Source organism: Toxorhynchites rutilus, chromosome 3 (genome assembly GCF_029784135.1).
Source record: "Toxorhynchites rutilus septentrionalis strain SRP chromosome 3, ASM2978413v1, whole genome shotgun sequence".
Lineage (NCBI taxonomy): Eukaryota > Metazoa > Arthropoda > Insecta > Diptera > Culicidae > Toxorhynchites > Toxorhynchites rutilus.
The window spans coordinates 71,030,089-71,054,068 of NC_073746.1; the positions used below are offsets into that span (position 1 = coordinate 71,030,089).

The window sequence follows — 23,980 nt, forward strand, 5'->3', positions numbered from 1 at the left end:
AGCCCCCTCTGCAGTGTTTTTACCTTCGTCCGCCGATGCTCTGATACCATGGTTGGTGCAGTTGTAATGCGGCTTCAAAGATGAAACTATAAAAGGAACACAAATTTGGCCTGAACCTATTTCGTCGAGATGAGAAGTGGCTTAGGAGAGGGTGAGAGCGAGAGAGAAAGAGAGTGGGCCCAAGGAGTGGGAGAGAGAACAACAGCATGGATAAGAATCAGATGTGAGATTTTTTTTTCTCTACCTGTTTATACCTGCAGAACGCAGACCGTTCTCATCATTCTTTGTGCTGTTTACTTCATTTCTCTCTCTCTAACTCTGTCTACCTCCTTCTTCGATTGGCGTGATGTGATAACAGCAGCAATACACTGTTTGTGAGCAGCTTGAGGGTGTTTTGCTCGGTTTCTATCCATTCAATAGTCGCTCGGGCAGTCGTTTCTGCGATGATGGTTATGAGTTCAAGAATGAGTTCATAATACGGGGAATTTCGGAGAGATGTTCAAATGTTACGAACGTGGCATGAGAAAAATATTTAATGATGACGATGAGGAATGTTCTAGTTCTGGCATTCCTGCATCTAATAACGTTCACGTGAGGCTCACTGTTGTGTTATTTGATTGAGAATTAATCGATTATAATGTGATCACTTCCACAGAAGACAATCGTAGCTCCTTCTGGCAAGTGATTGATTTTATAGATGAAACTGGGACAGTTTATGTGTTCGAATTACGATGACCGTATGAATGTAGCTATGCTATTTCGAGAAAGAGAGAAAGAAGGAAACGAATGATGAAATTGGGTTGGGGTTTTGCAATGATTTTGTTGACTTTAGTGATGATATCAATCACAAAATATTGAAAACTGAATTCAACACATTGTCATAAGCCGTACAGTAACTTCAAGTCTATATAAGTTTGCTTATTAATCATGCTCGGGATCAAGAGAGGAGGGTGCGAGGACACTGCTTCAACAAGCATCAACAACGTCCACAGCTCCCACCTAGGTAGCACTGATGTCGATAAAGGAGAATTTCCCGCAAGAGCTTCATACGATCGCTGTCCAAAACACGACATACAAATCATCATCGGTGATCTGAACGCTCAGGTCGGCCAAGAGGAGTAGTAATTGATAATTGGTAGGTTCAGCTCCCATCCGTGAACCAACCAATACGGCCTATGACTTATCGACTTCGCTGCCTCCAAGAGTAAACAGTAAACAGAATCATGAACTGACCAGGTTTTGACCGATGGTCGGCACTTCTCAGATTACATCGACGTCAGAACATATCGTGGCGCTAACATCAACACAGATTACTACCTAGTGATGGTTCAATTGCGTTCCAAACTGTCAATCGTCAATACCAGCGCTCACCGCGGTACCATCTACGATGACTGCAGGAGCCGAACGTTGCTGCAACATACTCGCACCGTCTCGTAGCTGAGTTCCCGGTGGAAGACGGACTGAATGCTGCTCCCCTCGGTGAATGCTAAAACAAACCGAAAGCAGCCATTAGCAGCACAGCAGAGACCGTCATCGGGTATGACAACGTGGACAACGGAAGGACTGGTTTGATGACGAGTGCCGAGCGCTTCTGAGCGAGAAGGATGCAGAAACGAGTGACTTGACAAAACGTGGAACGATACAGATTGAAGGGAAGCAGTAAACACATCTCTTCAAGGAATCAAGCGCCAACCGGAAGAGAAAGAGTGTGAGTAGATAGGGTTTCTTTATCGTTATCCAGAATCGCGGATGTTCCTCAAGAAACTAAACGCACAAAGCCTGTGTGCCGAAATGTGCAGGAACAAAGAAGGCGCGAGGTGATTGAAAGGTGGAGGCAGCACTACGATGAACACCTCAACAGTGCGCAGACAGGAGTCCAAGACGGCGTTGAGGAAGACTACATCGATGTAGTGAACAACGACTACGGACAAACCCGATGATGGGTGAAGTTAGGGAGGTCATTAATCAGCTAAAGAACCACAAAGCAGCTGGTGAGGATGGCTACACAGCGTAGCTGTTCATGTCCGGGAAAACTTAAAGAGTGTATACACCGAATAAGTCAGGATCTGGGACATAGAACAGTTACCGGAGGAGTGAAAAGAAGGGATCATCTGTCCAATTTTTAAAAATAGTGACAAGCTAGATTGTGAGAACTACCGTGCAATCACGATCCGAATGGTGTATATAAAATCCTACCCCAGATTTCCTTTCACCGTTTCACCGTTTCACCATCAATATGAAGCAGATTTGTGGGAAATTATCAAGTCGGATTCATGCCCGGCTGCTCGACGATGAACCAGATTTCTTACACTGCGGTAGATTCTCTAGAAGTGCTGCGAGTATCAAGTCCCTATGTCAAAGCAATACAACACCATTGATCGAAGACAGCTATAGATAATCATGGACGAACACGGTTTTCCCCGAAATCTAACAAGACTGATTCAGACAACGATGAACGATGTGCGGATCTCAAGCGATCTATTGAATCTCAAGCGATCAAATGAAAAACCGAAATAACTATTTTTATTGGTACCCTAAGTTATACTTTTCGTTTCGTATTTCGAAAAAAGTCCCAGAGTTCCGATTTTTCACAAAAATTTTTTTTCGAGATGACACTAGATCTTGACGTTTCATGCCATTTTAAGGCATCTGGCATCAATTTTTTTTTCGAAACTTCCGATTTCCTTTACTCCTCCCTTGGGTTATTTTTCGATTTTCAAAAAACTCAAACTTTGAGCGCTTTGCGCCATTCTACCTTAAGTCCGATTGAGCTGAAAATTGGCATAGGGTGTTTTTACGAGGTGGTGAACATTTTGTGTAGGGTAACTTTTTGAAATTTTAGGGTCGATTTTTTCCCATACATTCATTGGCACCCTAGTGAACATGTTCTGAGAACAGCACAGTGCTCGCAGTTCGAGAATCCAAAGCGCCAAAGATTCTGGGACGAAAGACAAGGTTATGTGTTTGGTAGGATCAGAAGGGTGTGATCTAGCTATTCAAACCTGACGAAGCCGTTAATATTGAACGCTGCCGACAACAAATGATAAATTTTCATTGTGCTTTGGATGTAAAACGACCAGAAAACCAAAAAAAGGCAAAGCGAAGTGATTTTGATGCATGATAATGCTCCACTAAACAATGTTAAATTGGTCAAGGAAGTGATTGAGTCATTTGGTTGGAAAGCTCTTTCACATGCGACTTACTCACCAGATTTGACTCCTTCCGATTACGGCTGATTTGCCTGGATGGGATACGCAGTTGCTGAGCAACGCATTAATTCTTATGAAAATGTAGGAAAACAACATGATGAATAGTTTGCTTCTAAAGAGTAATATGTTTTTTTGGCGCCAGATTTGCAAATTTCCAGAGAGATGGGAAAAAATATAGCTGTCGATGGAAAACACTTTGAATGAAACAATGAACGTGTGTTTCTTTAAAAAAAACAGATCTCATACTTGTACACCGGATATACAGGTTGACAACCATTTAGAAAACATTGGAGGGGAAGCTTCGCCTCAACTGCTTCATAGGACAGATCATAGCTCTTCTCATGAAGTGGTCTCTTCAGAATGGGGTACCAAAAATGGTTGGATTTATTTTTTTTCACTGACACTTCAAATGGTACGTTATTTCAAAGTTATTTTGATAAAATATAAAGCAGTCATAAGCTGGTTCTTCAGTTTTAATTCTACTTGGGATCGTGTCCGGTTTGCTGACCCTTCATTGATTCTCCCATGCCACAGAATAAGTGAAAAAATGAAACAAACTTTATAAAAATCTGCACTGATCGATCCGCATGGAAGCCGAGCATCTACTGAATTCGGCGATCTTCCGAAGCAACAAAGAGGTTATCTATACCCCAGCTAAGCGTTCGGGTACAACAAGACACAATGAATACCTGTGATTGGGGTACGTTTTTTACGTTTTACGATATTTCATCAAAATGTGACACTTTTCTAATTGACACACTCTCAGAAAGGCGATACTCGATAATACTTTCCTAGAGAGGACAAACGTCTATTCACTTCTGAAGAATGTTTAGCCATGTAGAAACACATTTCAGATGCTATTTGGCATTGGTTCATAACAATGTTTCTGGAACCTGCATTTATCAGGGTACACCAGAGATTAAAGAACATAGCTTTTCCGCATCAAAGAATATGCAACAACTTGGTCGAAGACAGTTTTTTTTAGAGAATAACTGTCGAGCTCTAAATGCTAATTTCCACTTAAATGCACCTCCTGTGCAATGTAATGGGGACGAAACTCCCATCTAACAAAAATAAAAAACCGAGTTGGCCCCAAGCCGCCGAAAAACGCGACCTGAGTCGGCCGCCAACCCGCCGTCGGAAGCGGCGGTCTTTCGCAAGCAAACCTGTGTTCCACTGATTGCCCGGGTAGTTTGAAGCATAGGATACGATCCTTCGGTAAGGTCCAACCAAGATTTAGCGTGTGTCGGACGCCATACGTTTGCTCGGTTAATTTTTATTTCGAAAAATAACATTCATTGCAATTCAAAACTATTGTATCGTGATCTGGGAAAAAATCCACACATATTTGGTTTGGTTTGGACATTTAGTTATTTTTGGAATTTGTGGCATTCATAACCATAAGTTTTTCTCTGCGCCAGAATATTTCGAGTAGGTTTTTGTAGGTAGGTCACTGCAAGCGATGAAGATCAATTTGGCTTTCGTGATAATCATCTGAAATAACTGACAGTAAGGAAAGTGCCTGAATGCAGGCTTTACGAAATTCATTCATGCTGTTTTCGTTCAATATACTAGGTAACGTTCACGCGTCTCGCAACTCTTGTGTTATACTCATTATGATAGGTATGATGTTGAGTTCCAACAGAAGAGAATTCATCCGACACTGGGGAAAAGTTAATTTCTCCATTCGTGAATAAATTAAAAAAATAAGAAAAAATAGGTTAATAAATAGATGGGCCAAATTTAGGTAACAACCAAATTTTTAAGATAATAAGATAAAAAGACTGTAGGAAGATCATTGAATGTGGCTCGTTTACGCCTTTCACGCCTAGCCTTTCTGATTGAACGCTCAATCCAACGATGGAATTGTTGTGTGTACCTTCATAATAGGATTCCGTTTTTGTGTGTGCATGCATTTACATATTTACACAATGCAAGCATGCTACAACTATATTGAACACATTCATTCAAGAGTCCAACAAGATTCTTGTCTATGCAGCAGTGTGCATTATCCGTGCGATTAGTTCCAGCAATCAAACCATCTTTGAACGAATAAATGCCGAGAAAACCAATTCCTTGTGACAAAAGACCGACCCCAAGAACAGGACACCATGGCATGGTCCCAGAAACGCCCAGCGGAGAAGTACAATGTCGTTCTCCTTCGCGCCCAGGAACGAACGAACAATCTCGGGAAATGGCCGTAATAATAGTAAAAGCAAATACAGAACGTGAGATCATACCACTTTCTGTTGTTTATGTTCGAATACCTCCCCCTCTCTTGCTGCAGCTAGAAGCACCGAGTGCTCTTCTCTTACCCCGCATTACGCAGCGTTTTCGTGGGTCGTTGTCATGCTGCACACTTTTTCTAATGCCGGCTTCTACCTTCTCTTCACATTCTCATTTCAGGTGTTTAGTCAGTCACGCACACTTACACACACATACCAACCTCTGAGGCGAGAACAACGAAGGCAAACCTCACGCGGTTGGCTGTTGGACAGAGTTCTTCCCGGGCGGCAAACACCAACGCACGCACACACACATACGGTGCATAATAATGAGCCAAACAGAAAGAAAATAATGTTTTTTTCTCAGTGATTCCTTAACAGTTTATCAACTCGCTTCAATCGCGTAATTACGTCTGTTTTTGTTGTTGATGGTTGTATTTTTTTTGTGTTTACCTGTCCCAGTGAATGAATTGCATGATAAGTGCGGATCAAGTGCGGTGTGTGTATCGAACCAAGCTCGAATCGATCTAACAACTGTGAAGAGCAAAGAGCAACAGTTCAATCCGATTTCCAAAATCCGTCGACCGATGAGTGTGTACAACGTTACTACTAGTGGTGAACCCTTCGTTCTTCGGTTTTTGTTTTGTTCGCGCGGAAGCGAGTAGATGAGTTTCATGAAGTTGTGTTATCGTTCGTTTACCGCTAGTTGTCAGAGTTAAGTGCTACCCATCAACCCTTTTTTTTTCGTCGAAAGAAGGGTTGACATTGTGATTCGTGAAGAAAGTGCCCCCCCCCAAAGCTTTCGAGGTCCCGAAACGGCCGAAGAATACAGAAAAAAATGAATCGTTCTACTATGTATAATGTACCGCCCAAGTTCTACAAATTGTGCCGCCTGTGCTTAACCGATATCAGTGACTGTGAGCTGCACGAATCCACTGTGAATTTCAGCAGCAGTCCGCAGGATAAAACCTCCCACAAGCGCCAGCAAAATGGCTCTAGTGGACGAGGCGGGGACGGAGGAAGAGTAGTCATAGTGCCTACCGAAGTGGTGCTGGAGCAGGGCTCCTCAGCCAATAGTGATGCTGGAGGCGGTGGTGGTGGTACTGAAGGTGGCGGTGGGGATCATTCCGATGACGTTTTGAATAACCATCAGCACACGTTCCGCCAAGGTGCCACCGGAGGCGGCGGAAGTGCGGCCAGTAGCAGCAGCACTGGCAGCAGTAGTGGCTCCAGTTCTAGCTCGAGCTCGAGCTCCAGCAACAGCAGCAGCATTAGCGACGACGATGAAGTCACCGCCGATGATGATTATGACAATGACGAGGACGATTTCTTCGACGGAGCTGACGAGTCCAGTGTGGATTTGGCCAAACGAATACGGACGTGTCTAGCGATCAAGGTAAGTGCGGAGGGTGGGAAATTTGTTATCGATAGTGATTATTTTGTTATCGACGGAAGGAACACGATTCTCGTATATCCGTGGGATAATCAAAAGGTTCGCAGATTAATCGAATCAGAATCAGTTCAGAAGCGCCACAAAAGTAGCATTCATTCAGCACAAATTCAGTTGGGAAATTCGATTGGCCATTACTGATCATCAAATTTGAAAGAACAGGGGTGACATTGCGCATTTCGAAACGAGTGATTTTTGTTCGTTTCGACCATTTTGATTTAGCTTTGTTTACGAACCCAAAAATTTTACATTTCGCTACGAGACAAATTTTGCTCTAAATCTAGTACACTGAAAGTATTAACATGAAAAAGATACATAATACTAAAACCAACGATTTGAGCTCGAATTTTCTCGCCTCCGAAATCGTAGCCTTGAGATAATCTGTAACTAGTAACTGCTTTCCCTCCTTCAACTAAAATCCCCTCAAGATTCTCCATTAAGTCCAAGTCTGAGGAACAAGCTAGGCAGTCCTGCAACTCTATTTCCGGGTTCCTTATCTACGGTTGGTTAACTTATTTGTATGAATATTTTCATTGTTTTTCTATAAAGTAAATTGGTTCCAACGCTTTTATCCGCTCGCGGATAATAGAGGTTCTACTGTATACTTAAATAATCGACATTGCGAAGGTTCAATGAGCGGTTTGATCATTTCATGATCATGATCATTACAGAGGGAACCTTCAGCGCTGTATTTCAGCGTTTGATCCGTTCGGAGATTTTCTAGAATTGGATTTTTCCGTTTCCGTTTTCCGTATAACCGTGAGCGCTTCCAACGATTTCTGCTTCATTGCTTACACACTATGAACATGGATTTCTTGAAACGATTTTTTGGGTACATCGAAAAGAAAGGTGCCAGTGATCGGGTGAATAGAGCAGATGTAAATTTCGACGTAGAATTACGTCTTTCAGGAAGGGTGCCTAATCAGAAAATAGGTCACGGTTTTATGAAATAAAGTTAACGTTAATAATTATTTTCACTGTGAACGAATTCTCAAATACCAATCGAATCGGAAATTCTCTAAGATTTGTTTGATATGCCATACATTATAATTCGCTAATCTCTAATCGCTTTAAATGAATGAAAACTGGAAGAACTTCCTTTTTTCCCATACATTTGTTCTGCCCGTATTTCGAATGCTTATATCTCGAATATTTCTTAACAGATCGGAAAGATGTTTGCATCAATTGATAGGAAATATTTCTAGGCGTCTACCACAATAAATAAAATGTTATTTTTCATCAAACAATGAACAATTGAATAACTGTAAAATGTCAAGCGTTATCTAAACGCCCTAACTGCCAAGTTTTGATTGGCCCGATTTACTGTTTCCCCAACACAGATTTCTAAATCGATGTACCTGTGGAAATGCGCTCTGCAAATATACATACAAGTCGGAAGTATTTTCGCTCTCACCGAGCTGTTTTTTCCCCAACATGGACTTCAAAATCAATGTGCCTGGGGGAATCCGCTTTGCAAAATACATGCAAGTGGGGGGTGTTTTTGGTGTTGAGTACAGACCGGAATATGTTTCCCTAAAACTTTCTTTCAAACTGAGAAGCCTGGGATAATCGTTATTTCAGATACTAGAGGTCAATGAACTTTCGCCCATCGAGAACTACGTAAACATGTGCAATACATTTCAGAGGGAAATGTAAAATACAGTAATATGTAAATTTTTCCGTTCACATATTTTGGTAGTCCTAGGCATCATATCAAACGTAAAAGGACGTTCATCAAATTTATTTGTAACGAAGAACATTACAAAAATTTCGTTGCATTCTAAAATAATATTCGAAGTGGTAAACAAGTAGATTGCATAATATAATTGCGTAGTTCTACGTTGAAAATATGTGGTCGTGTCCTAGATACAACCCCTTACTATTTTTTTATGTAGGACTACGTCTAACCGAAATATATGGGGGGTAAAATGAAAACCTAAACACTGAACATGCAGGAAAAAATGAAAGATCTCGAATGCTTATCACTCGAACATTTCTTAATAGATCGGAAAGATGTTTACATCAATTGATAGGAAATATTTCTACGCATCTATCACAATGAATAAAATGTATTTTTTCATGAGATGAACAATTGAACAACTGTGAAATGTCAAGCGTTATCTAAACGCCCTAACTGCCACGTTTTGATTGGTCCGATTTACGGTTTCCCCCACACTTCACTTCAAAAACAATGTACCTGGGGGAATAATATTAGTTCAAATTCTTTACTTACACAGCAAATGAGCAGAAATGACCATCGGGTTCAAAACTTTCATCTGAACCCGCCATCATTCAAGCACTTTTCTGCATTCCAAGTACGACAGGGCAAACGCAGTCAGCTATGTATGAAGCGATCACTACTACTAATGCGCCGCCTTACGTGAAACTGACATTTGAGTTTCAAAGTTTTCTGTTGAACGTTTCCTTTATGAGATGATGAGGATGTTAAGAAATAAAATTGTTCAAATCTATCATCACAATACTGGTGTTTTAATGTTGCAAATGTTGATTGAACAGGTAGCTCACCTGGTCACGCTCCGCCTCTGCAAATGGTATGTTGGTACAGGGAAACTTCGATATAACGTACCCTCGATATAACGTACACATTTCCAAAGTGTGAAGGAAATTTTTATTCAATACTTTTTTTCTGATAGAACAATGAATTATCCATATTGTGATGCTAAAACAAGTTTTGTGCCTTCAATCAATTTCGAAATACAGCTGGTTTTGTGATTCCGGATTCTAAATGAATCAAGCTTCAATCAACAGTACGAAGGGAAACATCATGAGAAAGGCTGGCTTCGTCTTCTGATTGAAGTTATTCATTAACTTTACTAAAACAACAACACAATAATGTATTATAGACTACGTTTGTGAGTACTTTATTATGCTTCGATATAACGTACAATTCGATACAACGCACAATTTTGAAAGTGAAATGTACGTTATATCGAAGTTTACCTGTAGTCACAGCTATCAATTTAATCGTCTGTCTGAAATCTCAATTAACAATTCGAAACTCATTGATGTTTTCTTCAGCTCTTGATAGCCCCACTACTACTTTATTACCGGTAGAGTATAGTCACCATAACAGTTCTGTAAATTATCTGCAACATAAAAATTATTTGCACGTCGAACTTGAAGATCTATCTCGAGGATGCCGAAAACCTCTCAATTTGTTGATTCAAATTCGGCGGAAGCTCGAGTGTGTGACTGTCTGTCTTTTTGCGGGTTTGTGAAAAAATTTAAAATTAGTATAAAAGAATAACAACAGCTAAGGAACCTTCCAAAAATGGAGACAAGGCTGAATCAGATTCAATTTTAATTGAACGCGTCTTGTCCGAATATGATACTTGGGTTTATGAGTACGGTGCGTACACCATACATTATGCGAGTGAATAGCGATTGTCATAGTTATGAAAAACAATGATTTTTATGCCCACCAATTATTTGATTTGTGAATGTGTGCTTCTCACAGATGTGTCTCATTACGGCCAAATTTCTAATAATAGTCTTATTTTCGTGCAATATCGTCGTGATACACAGTGAGCATTGCACTTCATAAATGGCGGAATTTTTCTATTGCAGCGCATACTCAAACTAGTCACAGGGGGTAAAAGTAAGAGAGATATAAAACTTGCGTTAACACAGTTTGAAGTGTAATCAGCGTAGAAATTTTCTGGCTTCGAAATGATGGCTCTAGCCCCGCCCATTGCTGCGATGGTCAAAAACGTTTGCTACTTTCTGGATGGCCTTCTTATGTAGGTGTTCGAGAATCTCTCAAATCAGCTAGCATTGATCAGAAACCAATACTTCAATTATAAAATGTATGAAGTTCAAAGCACTCTCATCAGAATATTGTACTGTATGGACACGAGATTCAGACTGAATTGGCGGATTGCAACCAATTTGACTCCCGGTACCGAGTCGTTGACGGCGTCAATGCTGACCATTTTTATACACGAGTAATACTACGTTGAGAAACCGAAATTGGTTTGAACAAGATCAACAAGAGAACAAGAGTAATACTACATTGAGAAACCGAGGTTGGGTAGACTTTACACTTCGTAGTTAATCTCCGGAGTGTTTTATTATGTGGTCATAATTTTGATGGTCACATTGAATAAATTTTAAATACAAACATCAAAGTGCAGAAACAAAGTTTTTGAATGAAATCGTATTTCCGTATGCATACATAAAAGCACAAGATGATGCACATTATTTCTGTTGCGACAACTGGAATTGAACACTGGAAACACGGGCAGTGTGCAAGTGTTCCATTGTTTTCTCGCTGTGCTCTTCGTGTGACAGCTCTCGACTATCACAACGATTGACGTCATCAACAGCATCATCCGGAACCGCCATCTTAAAAAAGTGTTTCATTGTCGTTTTGTAGAACACACGTTTTTGTATTGTCTATCTAATAAATGTAGTTTTATATATTCGTTTACGTCCGCGTTTTATATTGTTCGAATGACTACCACGTCACGGCCAGCCTCACGCAACGCGGCGTAACAGTGGCGACTCGGGTTCGCGGTTTTCGAGTTGGACGTTTTTTTTTTCTCGTAAAGTGATACCGGACCAACAAAATCGCGCCTCCCACGCGCAAGAAAAGGAAGCTGCCCATGCCAATGGAGAGAGATTCGGAGATGCAATCCGTTCCCGTTTCAAACAACATCCCCGCGCACCCGCTGCCGACAGACGCGCTCATCCTCCAGATACTACAGCAGCTTCAACAACAGCAACAAGTCACCAACCAGCTCCTCCACAATCAGCAGCAGGTCCACGAGCAGCAACGTGCATTCATCAGCCAGCAGGAAAATGCCCTCCGAAACATTCAAGTTCAGGTACCAACAAACACAGAAGTGATCCTCGATTCGCTAGCGAGCAACGTGAAGGAATTCCGCTATGACGTTGAAAGCAACATAACCTTTTCATCGTGGTTCTCGCGCTATGAGGATTTGTTCTCGCAAGATGCATCCCGTTTAGATGATCCAGCTAAAGTGCGGTTGTTAATGCGGAAGCTCGGCATAGCGGAGCACGAACGATACAGCAGTTTCATACTACCGAAAACTTCCCAGGAGTTCTCCTTCGCCGATACGGTAGCCAAACTTAGGGGCTTGTTTGGGGCTGCTGAGTCAATTTTCAGCAAACGTTATCGTTGTCTGCAGGTTTCCAAGAAATCGACGGAAGACTTTGTGACATACGCCTGCCGAATAAATAAAAATTGTGTCGAGTTCGAGCTTGGTGCCCTAACGGAAGAGCAGTTTAAGGGCTTAATTTTTGTATGCGGATTGAAGTCGGAAGCAGACGCAGAGATTCGGACGCGACTCTTGTCTCGGATCGAGGAGAAAGATGACGTGACTCTCGAACAACTATCCGCAGAATGCCAACGTCTTATCAATCTACGTCACGACACGGCGTTGATTGAGGAATCTAGCAGGGATGTGCACGCAATCAGGAAGAAGCGGTTCCAGAGACGGCCAAGAATGAAACAGGATAGCTCCAGTTCACAATCATCACCGGGAGAAAGGAAGAAGGAACCACCAAGTCCGTGTTGGTACTGCGGCATGATGCACTACACCCGGGACTGTAAATACAAAACACATCAGTGCTCGGAGTGTAGGCATTACGGACATAAAGAGGGTTATTGCGCGAGTTCTAAGAAGTCCCGACGTAGGCAAACGCATAGAAATATGCGCAACGTTACGGTTGAAACCAAAACCGTTAAGGTGTCTGTGAACAGCGTGCGCGGAAGAAGGAAGTTTGTATCAGTCGAGATCAACAGCGTTCCAGTCCGGTTGCAGTTCGATTCAGCATCGGACATCAGCGTTATTTCGACTGAGACATGGAAGCATCTCGGAGAACCACCTGTCCGCACATCATCAGTGACCGCCAAAACTGCATCAGGCGATCCTCTACAACTATTGTCTGAGTTCGATTGCTCGGTAATGATCAACGGTGTAACGAAAGTTTGCACGGTTTTCGTCGTGGCACAGGATCTCCACATTCTCGGACTAGATCTAGTGGAAACATTCCAGCTGGATACACTGCCGATGAACGTCCTTTGTCGTCAAGTCAGCGATTCCAGATCCTATGCTGATCGCCTCAAGCAGACCTACCCATCCGTTTTCAGCACCAGTTTGGGATATTGCACTAAGGTCACCATCAAACTGGACCTCAAGCCTGGTCAAAACCCGGTTTTCCGTCCGAAGAGACCTGTGGCATACGCCATGTACCAGGCCGTCGACGAGGAGCTTGATCGACTCGAGCGTTTGAAGATTATCGAACCAATCGACTACTCGGAGTGGGCCGCTCCGATCGTTGTCGTTCGCAAAGCCAACGGAAACATACGGATATGCGGCGATTACTCTACAGGACTGAACAATGCACTCCAACCGCATCAATATCCGTTGCCGTTGCCGCAGGACATTTTCATCAAGCTCGCACACTGCAAGATCTTCAGCATTATTGATATGTCGGAATCATACTTGCAGGTCGGAGTCGACGAATCTTCTAGCATGCTTCTTACTATCAACACCCACCGAGGTCTCTACAAGGTAAATCGTCTCGCACCTGGCGTAAAAGCTGCTCCAGGAGCATTCCAGCAACTAGTGGACACCATGTTGACTGGCCTCAAGCACACTTCCGGTTACATCGATGACATCGTGGTTGGTGGTGAAACGGAAGAGGAGCACTGGACGAACCTCAATGCCCTGTTCCAGCGTCTACAGGAATTCGGATTCACCGTTCGAATCGAGAAGTGCTCGTTCGGACGGCAGCAAATCAAATATCTCGGACATCTTCTGGACCAGCACGGCGTTCGACCTGATCCAGCCAAGATCGATGCCATCACACGCATGCCTGCTCCAACCAACGTCTCAGAGGTGAGATCGTTCCTCGGTGCAATCAATTTTTATGGCAAATTTGTCCAAAATATGCGCGCTCTTCGCCATCCATTGGACGAATTGCTGAAAGCAGGTGTCAAATTCGACTGGACATCGCAGTGCCAGGGAGCGTTTGATAAATTCAAAGACATCCTCTCGTCCGATTTGCTACTCACACATTACAATCCGAAACTGGAGATAATAGTTTCGGCTGATGCATCGTCAGTCGGCCTCGGGGCAACTATCAGCCACCGGTTCCCCGATGGCTCGATAAAAATTGTACAGCATGCCTCCAGAGCCTTAGCACCCGCTGAGCGCAACTATAGCCAACCAGATAGAGAAGGCTTGGCTATAATCTTCGCTGTAACAAAATTTCACCGCATGCTCTTCGGTCGAAAATTCCTCCTTCAAACGGATCACGCTCCATTGCTGCGGATATTCGGAAGCAAGAAAGGGATACCAGTATATACCGCCAACCGGCTCCAACGCTGGGCTTTAATCCTACTAATGTATGATTTCACAATGGAGTATGTAGCCACTGATAAGTTTGGCCATGCAGACGTTCTTTCGCGCCTAATAAATAATCACGTGAAGCCTGACGAGGATTACGTCATAGCATCTGTCACCATGGAAGATGACGTCAGGTCAGTAGCGTTCGATCCTTTTAATGTGTTACCTATCAATTTTAGAGAGGTGCAACAAGGCACCCGCACGGATCCGGTGCTCAAGAAGGTCTACCGGTACATCCAAATTGGATGGCCTAAAAGTTTGCCCCGTAACGCCGATCGAGAGCTCCAACGTTTCCACAATCGACACGAGTCTCTGACCACGGTTCAAGGCTGCATTTTATTCGGCGACAGGCTCGTTATTCCATCCCAGCTGCGTAAGCGATGCCTCGACGAGCTCCATCGTGGTCATCCGGGCATACAGCGGATGAAAGCACTCTCCCGCAGTTACGTGTATTGGCCATTGCTCGACAGTGATATTACCGACTGCGTGAAAGCTTGTACACAGTGTGCTTTGGCGGCGAAATCACCGCCAGTAGCTCTACCAGTACCCTGGCCTAAGTCCACGAGTCCATGGCAACGGGTCCACGTTGATTACGCTGGTCCCATCAATGGCGACTACTATTTGCTCGCTGTGGACTCCTATTCGAAATGGCCAGAAGTTGTTCAGACAAGTCGCATAACCAGCGCAGCGACCATCCGCATTCTCCGCAAGATATTTGCTCGTCTAGGGATGCCGGACACATTGGTGTCAGACAATGGCACCCAATTCACCAGCTCTGATTTCGCTCAGTTCTGCACCAGCAATGGTATAGACCACGTGACTACCGCCCCGTTCCACCCACAATCAAATGGTCAGGTGGAACGTTTCGTGGATACGTTTAAGAGAGCGATCAAAAAGGCTCACGAGGGGAGAAGTTCGGTAGAAGAAGCAATCGACATGTTTCTGCTAGCGTATCGAAGTACGCCAAACTGGTCAGCACCAAATGGCTTTTCGCCTTCGGAACTAATGTTCGGTCGGCGCATACGTACGTGCCTCGAATTACTACGTCCTCCTGCAGAACAATCATCATCGCCTCCACCTACCAAACCGAAGCGATCCTTCAACTGTAGTGAACCAGTGTACGTCAAATTGTACTCTAAAAACGCCTGGAATTGGGTACCAGGCACAGTTCTCGAGAAAGTGGGACGAGTAATGTACAACGTTTGGACTGATGGGAGTCGTCTAGTCCGGTCTCACGTTAACCAGATGAGAAGCCGAACATCATCCAGCTCTATCGAAGGTTCCGGTAAACCGCCGTCAGCCAGACATAAAACCTTGCCCGTAAGCATTCTCTTGGACACTTGGGGCACACCAACGACTTCGACTGATATAGCACCTTCGCCATCGCCATCGCTATCACCACCCATGATTCCAATGAGTCCAGTCGTCAGTCCTAGTCAGGAGTCCTCATCATCTTCATCGACGTCTTCCAACTTCGAATCAGCTGCAACTAGTACACCAACGATACAGCTTCCACGGCGCTCTTCTAGGCCTAGAAGACCACCTGAACGGCTTAACCTGTATCGATGATTCTAACGAGGGGAGATGTTGCGACAACTGGAATTGAACACTGGAAACACGGGCAGTGTGCAAGTGTTCCATTGTTTTCTCGCTGTGCTCTTCGTGTGACAGCTCTCGACTATCACAACGATTGACGTCATCAACAGCATCATCCGGAACCGCCATCTTAAAAAAGTGTTTCATTGTCGTTTTGTAGAACACACGTTTTTGTATTGTCTATCTAATAAATGTAGTTTTATATATTCGTTTACGTCCGCGTTTTATATTGTTCGAATGACTACCACGTCACGGCCAGCCTCACGCAACGCGGCGTAACAATTTCAATTACAAAAAGGTACTTTTTTTTGTGTTCAAAATTCACCGAATGTTGTAGGAATATCAGAGAGAGAGAGAGTGAGAGAGAGAGAGTGAGAGAGAGAGTGAGAGAGAGAGTGAGAGAGAGAGTGAGAGAGAGAGTGAGAGAGAGAGTGAGAGAGAGAGAGAGTGGGAGAGAGAGAGAGAGAGAGTGAGAGAGAGAGTGAGAGAGAGAGAGAGTGAGAGAGAGAGTGAGAGAGAGAGTAAGAGAGAGAGTGAGAGAGAGAGTGAGAGAGAGAGTGAGAGAGAGTGAGAGAGAGAGTGAGAGAGAGTGAGAGAGAGAGTGAGAGAGAGTGACAGGGAGAAAAATATGAATAGTTGCAATAACACACCAACAAACGATGGAGAGGAGAATGTGTTCGCGAGAAGCGGACGAATGCTGAGGTCACCTGTCACTCGAGTAGCCACAACGAGTACAAGCAACACAAAACCACAAGAAGTGTTTGCTGCCCAAGCATTCCAAGGAGATCTTGGCTCCGTACAGAGCCAGTTGTTTACGCTGACCTCAAGCGCATCCCAAGAAGGGCAACTTGGGAGGCTCAGCATCACGGACGTTAGGAAAAAGGTCAACGAACTTTACGAGTTCGTAAAGGACAAAAACAATGTCCACTTAAAAATAAAACATCTGGTGACGAGCATCAGATCGGTCGTCATGGTTGCTGAACGCGAGCATAAGGAGCTGCAGATGAGAGCAGAGGGTGCTGAAAAGGCTCTGCTCGAGGCGAATGAGAAACCCGTCGAGATACTTGAGACGCCGAAGGGTCCTCTGAACACACGATCGGACAAGAGAAGGAGGGACACCCCAGGAGAAGAAGAAGAGCTGAAAAAGGCCAAGAACGATCTGAGTAACGCGAAAGGAGGTGAAAGCAGTGAATGGCGTACTGTCGATAACCAGGCAGAAAAACGCAAAAAACAGAAGGAGAAGAAGAAAAAAGTTGAGCAGGAAAAGATGAAACTCGGACCTCGAGTGGAGCGAATCAAGGGCGATGCTTTGATCGTTGAAGTGTCAGCAGGAGTATCGTATGCAGCTATCCTTCGGAAAGTGAGAGACGATCCGGAGTTGCAGACACTGGGCGAGAACGTCGTGAAAACTAGGCGCACGCAGAAAGGCGAGATGCTCTTCGAGCTTAAAAAAGATCCAGCGGTTAAGAGCTCTGCTTTCAAACAACTCATTGAGAAGTCACTAGGGGAGGAGGCGAAGGTGAGAGCTCTCTCTCAGGAATCAACCATCGAGTGCCGGTATCTGGACGAAATCACGACTGTTGAGGAATTGAGAACTGCGTTACAGTCACAATGTGACCTTGGCGATGTGCCAATGACAATCCGGCTGAGAAAGGCATACGGTGGGACACAAACGGCCTCGATACGGCTCTCGAAACAAGCTGCGAATAAACTGGTGGAGAAGGGTAAAATAAAAGTGGGGTGGTCCGTGTGCCCGATGAAAGCTCCCCCTCGTATGGCCAAGCAAATGGAGAGATGCTTTCAATGCATGGGCTTCGGTCACCAGGCGAAAAACTGCGGTGGTCCTGACAGATCGAAATTGTGCAGGAAGTGCGGGACGGAAGGTCACGTTGCTAGAGACTGCACAAAGCAACCGAGGTGCATGTTGTGCAAGGAGGAGGACGGAAACGACCACGTCACAGGTAGCTTCAAATGTCCGGCGTACAAAAAGGCGATTGCGGGTTCGCAGTAATGGAGGTTACCCAGCTCAACCTCAATCATTGCGACATAGCACAGCAATTGTTGTGGCAGTCAACAACTGAAACTAAATGCGACGTTGCAATGATCGCAGAACCGTACCGAGTTCCTCGCGATAACGGAAAATGGGTGGTGGATAAAGCAGGGATGGCTGCAATACTAGTGATGGGAAGGTACCCCATCCAAGAAGTGGTGGAAAGCTCACAGGAAGGTTTCGTGATCGTCAAAATCAACGGAATCTTCATGTGTAGTTGCTATGCACCCCCAAGATGGTCAGCGGAGCAGTTTCACGAGATGTTGGACGTACTCACGGATAAGGTCAGCGGCCGCAAACCAGTCATCATCGGAGGAGACTTCAACGCCTGGGCTGAGGAGTGGGGAAGCAGATGCACCAACGCCAGGGGGTACATCCTACTAGAAGCCTTCGCAAAACTAGACGTCACACTTCTGAACGAAGGCACTAGCAGCACCTTTCGAAGGGACGGCCGCGAATCCATCATCGATGTAACTTTCTGCAGTCCATCACTGGCGGCTAATACGAAGTGGAGAGTGTCGGAGGGATACACACACAGCGACCACCAGGCAATCCTGTATAGTGTCGGCCAACGGAATCCCGCAGCGGTACGGAATACAAAAACCTTTGAGCGGAAGTGGAGGACAAAGGTTTTTGACAAGGAGCTTTTCGTCGAAGCACTACGCATAGACAGCAGAACTCTTAATCTGAGCGCCGACGGGCTGACAGGAACATTGGTGAGGGCATGCGATACAGCGATGCCGAGAAGACTGAACCCGACGAATGAACGACGTACAGCCTACTGGTGGAACGAGACACTCAGCATCCTCCGCGCTAACTGTCTACGAGCCAGAAGAAGAGTCCAGAGGGCACGAACCGATGTAGAGAGAGAGGAGCACCGCGCGTCTTTCCGAGCGACCAGAGCCGCCTTGAAACGAGAGATACGTAGGAGCAAATCGAACTGCTATAGGGAGCTGTGTCGAGACGTCGACGCAAATCCTTGGGGTGAAGCATATCGAATCGTGATGGCGAAATTCCGTAGTTCAACGACTCCCATGGAATTATGTCCGGAAAAACTCGAGGTCATTGTGAATGGACTCTTTCCGCAGCACGACCCACCGACGTGGCCACCCACACTGTACGGTGAGGACGAAGCAGAGAACGCACAAGTCACCAACGAAGAACTCATCGCGGTGGCAAAAGGTCTAAAGTTGAAAAAAGCACCCGGCTCCGACGGAATCCCCAATGTGGCCCTGAAATCGGCGATCCTTGCTTTCCCCGACATGTTCAGGGTGGTGCTGCAGAAATGCCTGGATGACGGTCTCTTCCCTGCGGAATGGAAGATACAAAAGTTGGTGCTGCTCCCGAAACCAGGAAAGCCACCTGGAGATCCAGCGTCGTATAGGCCTATTTGTTTGTTGGATACTTTGGGAAAGCTCTTGGAAAGGGTTATTCTCAACAGACTGGTGAAATGCACGGAGGATGACCACGGATTGTCGAAAATGCAGTTCGGGTTCCGGAAAGGAAAGTCGACAGTGGACGCTATTCGGACAGTTATCGAGAAAGCTCAGGTCTCGCTTAAACAAAAACGAAGAGGCGACCGTTACTGCGCGGTGATTTTGATTGACGTGAAGAACGCCTTCAATAGTGCCAGCTGGGAGGCCATCGCCGAGGCGCTACACAGATTGAAGGTCCCTAGCTACCTGTACAGGATACTGAGGAGTTATTTCCAGAATCGGATCCTGGTATACAACACAGACAGGGGACAGATAGTGAAGAATATCTCGGCGGGAGTTCCACAAGGTTCCATCCTAGGTCCTACGCTTTGGAACACGATGTACGACGGTGTTCTAAGGCTGAAGCTACCCAGAGGTGTGGAGATCGTGGGCTTCGCGGACGACATCGTAACAACGGTAATCGGCGAGACGCTTCAGGAGGTGGAAATGTTGGCGACTGAGGCTGTAGACATGATCGGTAGTTGGATGGACAGCGTAAAGCTCCAGATGGCACATCACAAAACCGAGGTGCTGTTAGTGAGCAATCGTAAGGCAGTGCTGCGGGCAGAGGTATCTGTCGGAGGACATACCATCGTTTCGAAGCGGGCGGTGAAGTACCTCGGAGTCATGATCGACGACCGGCTGAACTTCAACCAGCACGTCGACTATGCATGTGGGAAGGCGTCAAAGGCCATCAACGTGGTGGCGAGGATCATGCCAAATAGCTTTGGCCCAAGCAGCAGCAAGAGGCGTCTCTTGGCAAGTGTATCTTCGTCGATACTGAGGTATGGTGGCCCTGCCTGGTTGGCGGCTCTGGAAACCCACCGAAATCGGAGGAAGCTGAACAGCACATTCCGACTCATGGCCATGCGAGTCGTAAGTGCTTATAGGACCATTTCGACAGAAGCTGTGTGTGTAATCGCCGGAATGATTCCCATCTGCATCACTCTGGCGGAAGATAGCGAGTGCTACAAGCGACGGGAAAGCAGAGGTATCCGGAAATTGATGAGAGCGGAGTCGTTGGACAAATGGCAGTATGAATGGGATACGGCAGAAAATGGTAGATGGACGTACAGGCTGATACCGGTACTTTCGACCTGGTTGAACAGGAAACACGGTGAAGTTAACTTTTACTTGACGCAGTTTCTGTCTGGGCATGGCTGTTTCAGGCAATATCTACACCGGTTCGGGCACGCAGCTTCACCCCTCTGTCCGGAGTGTGGAGATATGGAGGAAACACCGGAGCACGTCGTTTTTGTCTGTCCCAGGTTCACCGAAAGGCGCGAGGGGCTGCCTGCACTTCATGTCGAGAATATTGTGGAGGAGATGTGTCGCGACGAGATGATCTGGAATGCCGTGAGCAGTGCAATCACACAAATCATGTCGGAGCTGCAGCGAAGGTGGAGGGCTGACCAAAGTGCTGACAACGTCCGACGGTGAAAGGTGAACAACGGCGACGGCTGTTGCAAGAGATGGTACCTCACGAGAGTAGCTGTGACGGGGTGCGCGTTGTGTTGGAGGGCACCACCTAATCGGCTCTCCGCTGGGAAGAGAAATCCTGCGAGGGTGACTGTGACGGGGCGCGCGTCAAGTTGGAGGGCGCTTCCTAATCGGTGCACGTCTCGACAGGTAAACGGATACTGCCGCGGAGAACAGCAAAAGGCCTGCCTGACAACGCCTGATCGTGGCCTGGATGGAGGAACACCGCGAACATTTCGAAGGAACGAGCATCAAGGATGAAGCCACGATCAAAATGGTGAATACCCCACGAGAGTAGCTGTGACGGAGTGCGCGTCAGGTTGGAGGGCACTGCCTAATCGGCGCTCCGTTGGGAAGAGAAATCCTGCGAGGGTGACTGTGACGGGGCGCGCGTCAAGTTGGAGGGCGCTTCCTAATCGGTTCACATCTCGACAGGTGAGAAACCCCGCGAGGGTGACTGTGACGGGTTGCGCGTCAAGTTGGAGGGCAATTCCTAATCGGTTCACGTCTCGACGGGTAAATTCAAAATGCCTGCGAAGAGGACATCAGCGCAGTGGAATTAATAACGAATGGAAAGAAAAAAATATTGAGAAAAAGGGAAGAACAACGCTAGTTAGCGTTGAAAACTCGAGAAGTGCATGAGCACAGCCGCCCCCTGAAGTAGTCGCCTAGATGTGGTCCCAGGGGGAATAAGGCAACGAGTAGAGGGCTTGGTTTTTGTGGGTGCGATCCCCACTCGACGTCTGGGTTAACCCTTCCCAGGTAAGGCTGGTAGAGCGTTCCTCACCTCTTTAAAAAAAAAAAAAAAAAAAAAAAGAGTGACAGGGAGAGTGAGAGAGAGTGAGAGAGAAAGTGAGAGAGAGTGTGAGAGAGTGTGAGAGAGAGAGAGTTGGTTGTACAAGTGAACATAAAATGAATGGTTAATATTTGGTATAAAAATTAAACTTGATTTTTTGAAGAGCCTTTTCAACAGTGTATTTGTTTTTCGTGGTCCCTATTGAATTTCTAACATTTTTTGAGCACCATAAATGCAAAGCGTCAATAAAGTCAGAAACACTGAATACTTCATTAAGTCCCATGTACATTTTTTTTAATGTGAGTGCAAGAAATTTTTATTTCCTTCAGGCGGATCTCGTCAACATCGGAACCAGCGTCTTTAAAGCGACAGAACCAATCACGGCACCTTGTTCCACTTTGAGTAGAATCTCAGTAAACTTTTTGGAGCTTTCGATGCGCTTTAGCCGTCGAAAGCAGGAAACCATTATTAGGCCAAAATCAAACTTCTTCTCACAACCAAACTTAAATGAAAAACCAAATCATTAATATGTAAACGTGGTGTGTGTATCTAAGCTTGGTTTATGGTGTTTTAGGTATTTTGAATTCTACCAGCACTTATTGCTGGTGCCATCTTTTGATAAACAGCAGGATCTTAGTTGCGTATCTAATATAATTCGCTGGATGAAAAGTTTAACTTTCTGAAAAAAATCTCTAGTGTAATGATGTTTTCCCGGAACAGAGAAAAGGAATCAAGTATTATAAGCTCAAATCCACCGAGGCCAATTAACATGTCGCCATGTAACACCCAAAAAGCAATTAAATCTAGCAATTGCGGCTATAAGTTGTCTGCAAACGTCAAAGTTATCTCTTATCGCAAAGCCCCGACCCAAGACTATAGCGTTGGTCAAGTATCAAGAAGGTAATCCCGAAATGCCATAAGTTTACCAGAACTTTTATCTTTCAGTCGCCAGAACGCTTCCTGAACACACAAACACACGGGAGGATGTCTATATCGCTGTTGACTACTTTGGGTCAGTTGAACAAATTCGGACAAATTTCTTCTGGCCTAACCCACGATTAACCCCTTCTGGCAAAGTTCAGCCATTCAGAAGTAAATGCCACAGCCAAATAGTAGTGTATGAACCGGATTCGCCTTTCCATTTCCTCATCTCAGTTACATTCTGAGAGCGGAATGCTTGTGAAAAACTTTTGCTTCGAGCTCTCATTCATACATAGTAGCGGTATGGCATCTCCGAGGCAGAGACATACGGCTGCCGCAGACATCAACCAACCGGCAGCGTATAATGCTCTTGCTATTCTCCCTAATTTTTTTTTCACGCCATCTGTCATCGAGCTCCAATCAGTGCGTTCACCACCACCACCACACGTACGCACCTACAATGATGTTGCTGAGAGCTGGGGCCGGATGTAAGTTTGTTTTGATTCTGTTCTTCAGATATCCCCTTGAGTCACACGTCTTCCGTCCTAGCAATTTTTATTTTCAACACGTCACGCAATAAGATTTGTTTTTGGTTTTTTTTTTCGGGGAGAATTCGAAAATGGCGTTTCGGGTTTTCCGTTTTGCCTTCTACCCTCTCACAATAAAACCACAAATTTCGTCGTCGTCTCACCGTTTTTTCGCGCTCCGATTCACTCCGTAAATGCCAGCCTGTCAAAGCGCAATATCTTTTCCCCTTGCGCGTGGGGCAATTACCGAGTCACTCAATCCGTAAAGCCACCTTAATCTCTGCCTCGCGAGCCTTCTCGCGTTATTTACTCATCGCGGAGGGGCGCAGAATGGCGAAAATGTGATCTACATTTGCGTTGCTTGTGGAAGAGAGACTCGAAAAAACAGAGTTTGAAACCTGTGTGTGACTCAAACAAAACAAATTACAATGTTTTCGGAGTCGCGGGGGTTCGTTGTAATGTTCCATTCTTAATGGTTATGGACACGGGGGAGAAGAGCGATAACAGTCCGCAAACGTAAACGGAACAAGCCAATAAATGCTGATAGGAGCAACTGTCTTTTTAACTTGTTATTTCTTCTTTTTTAATTCAGCCAGCCAAGATCTGTATCACCCCTTTTCTTCTCAAGGGGGTAACAAACAACAGACAGGAAAAAAACCTTGGACCTACGTCTTAAGGTCGAGATTCGGACCGCATCAATTTTTTGATAAAATGCGGAGCCTCGATCGTAATCGTTTCGGGCGGGAATGGAAAATGTAGACTCTGCGAGTGGAAAATAAAATACGCTACTTCGCGTTTTGGCTATCGGCGATCGACATCTTTATTGGGGGGACCAAATGAACGAACGGAGTGAAT

General features: G+C 45.2%; 1 protein-coding gene across 4 annotated transcripts in view; it reads left to right on the forward strand.

The window, feature by feature from the left end:
• The window catches only part of LOC129779122 (putative uncharacterized protein DDB_G0271606), a 634,240-nt gene that overhangs the window by 51,765 nt on the left and 558,495 nt on the right, over positions 1-23,980 (forward strand). For 2 of the 4 annotated variants that reach the window (XM_055786396.1, XM_055786397.1), the window contains exon 2: positions 5,897-6,830. In XM_055786396.1, coding sequence (XP_055642371.1) covers positions 6,273-6,830 — 558 coding nt within the window. In that variant the 5' untranslated portion in view covers positions 5,897-6,272. Of the gene's footprint in view, positions 1-5,615; positions 6,831-23,980 lie in introns of all 4 variants that reach the window. The other 2 variants (XM_055786394.1, XM_055786393.1) reach the window with 1 other exon arrangement.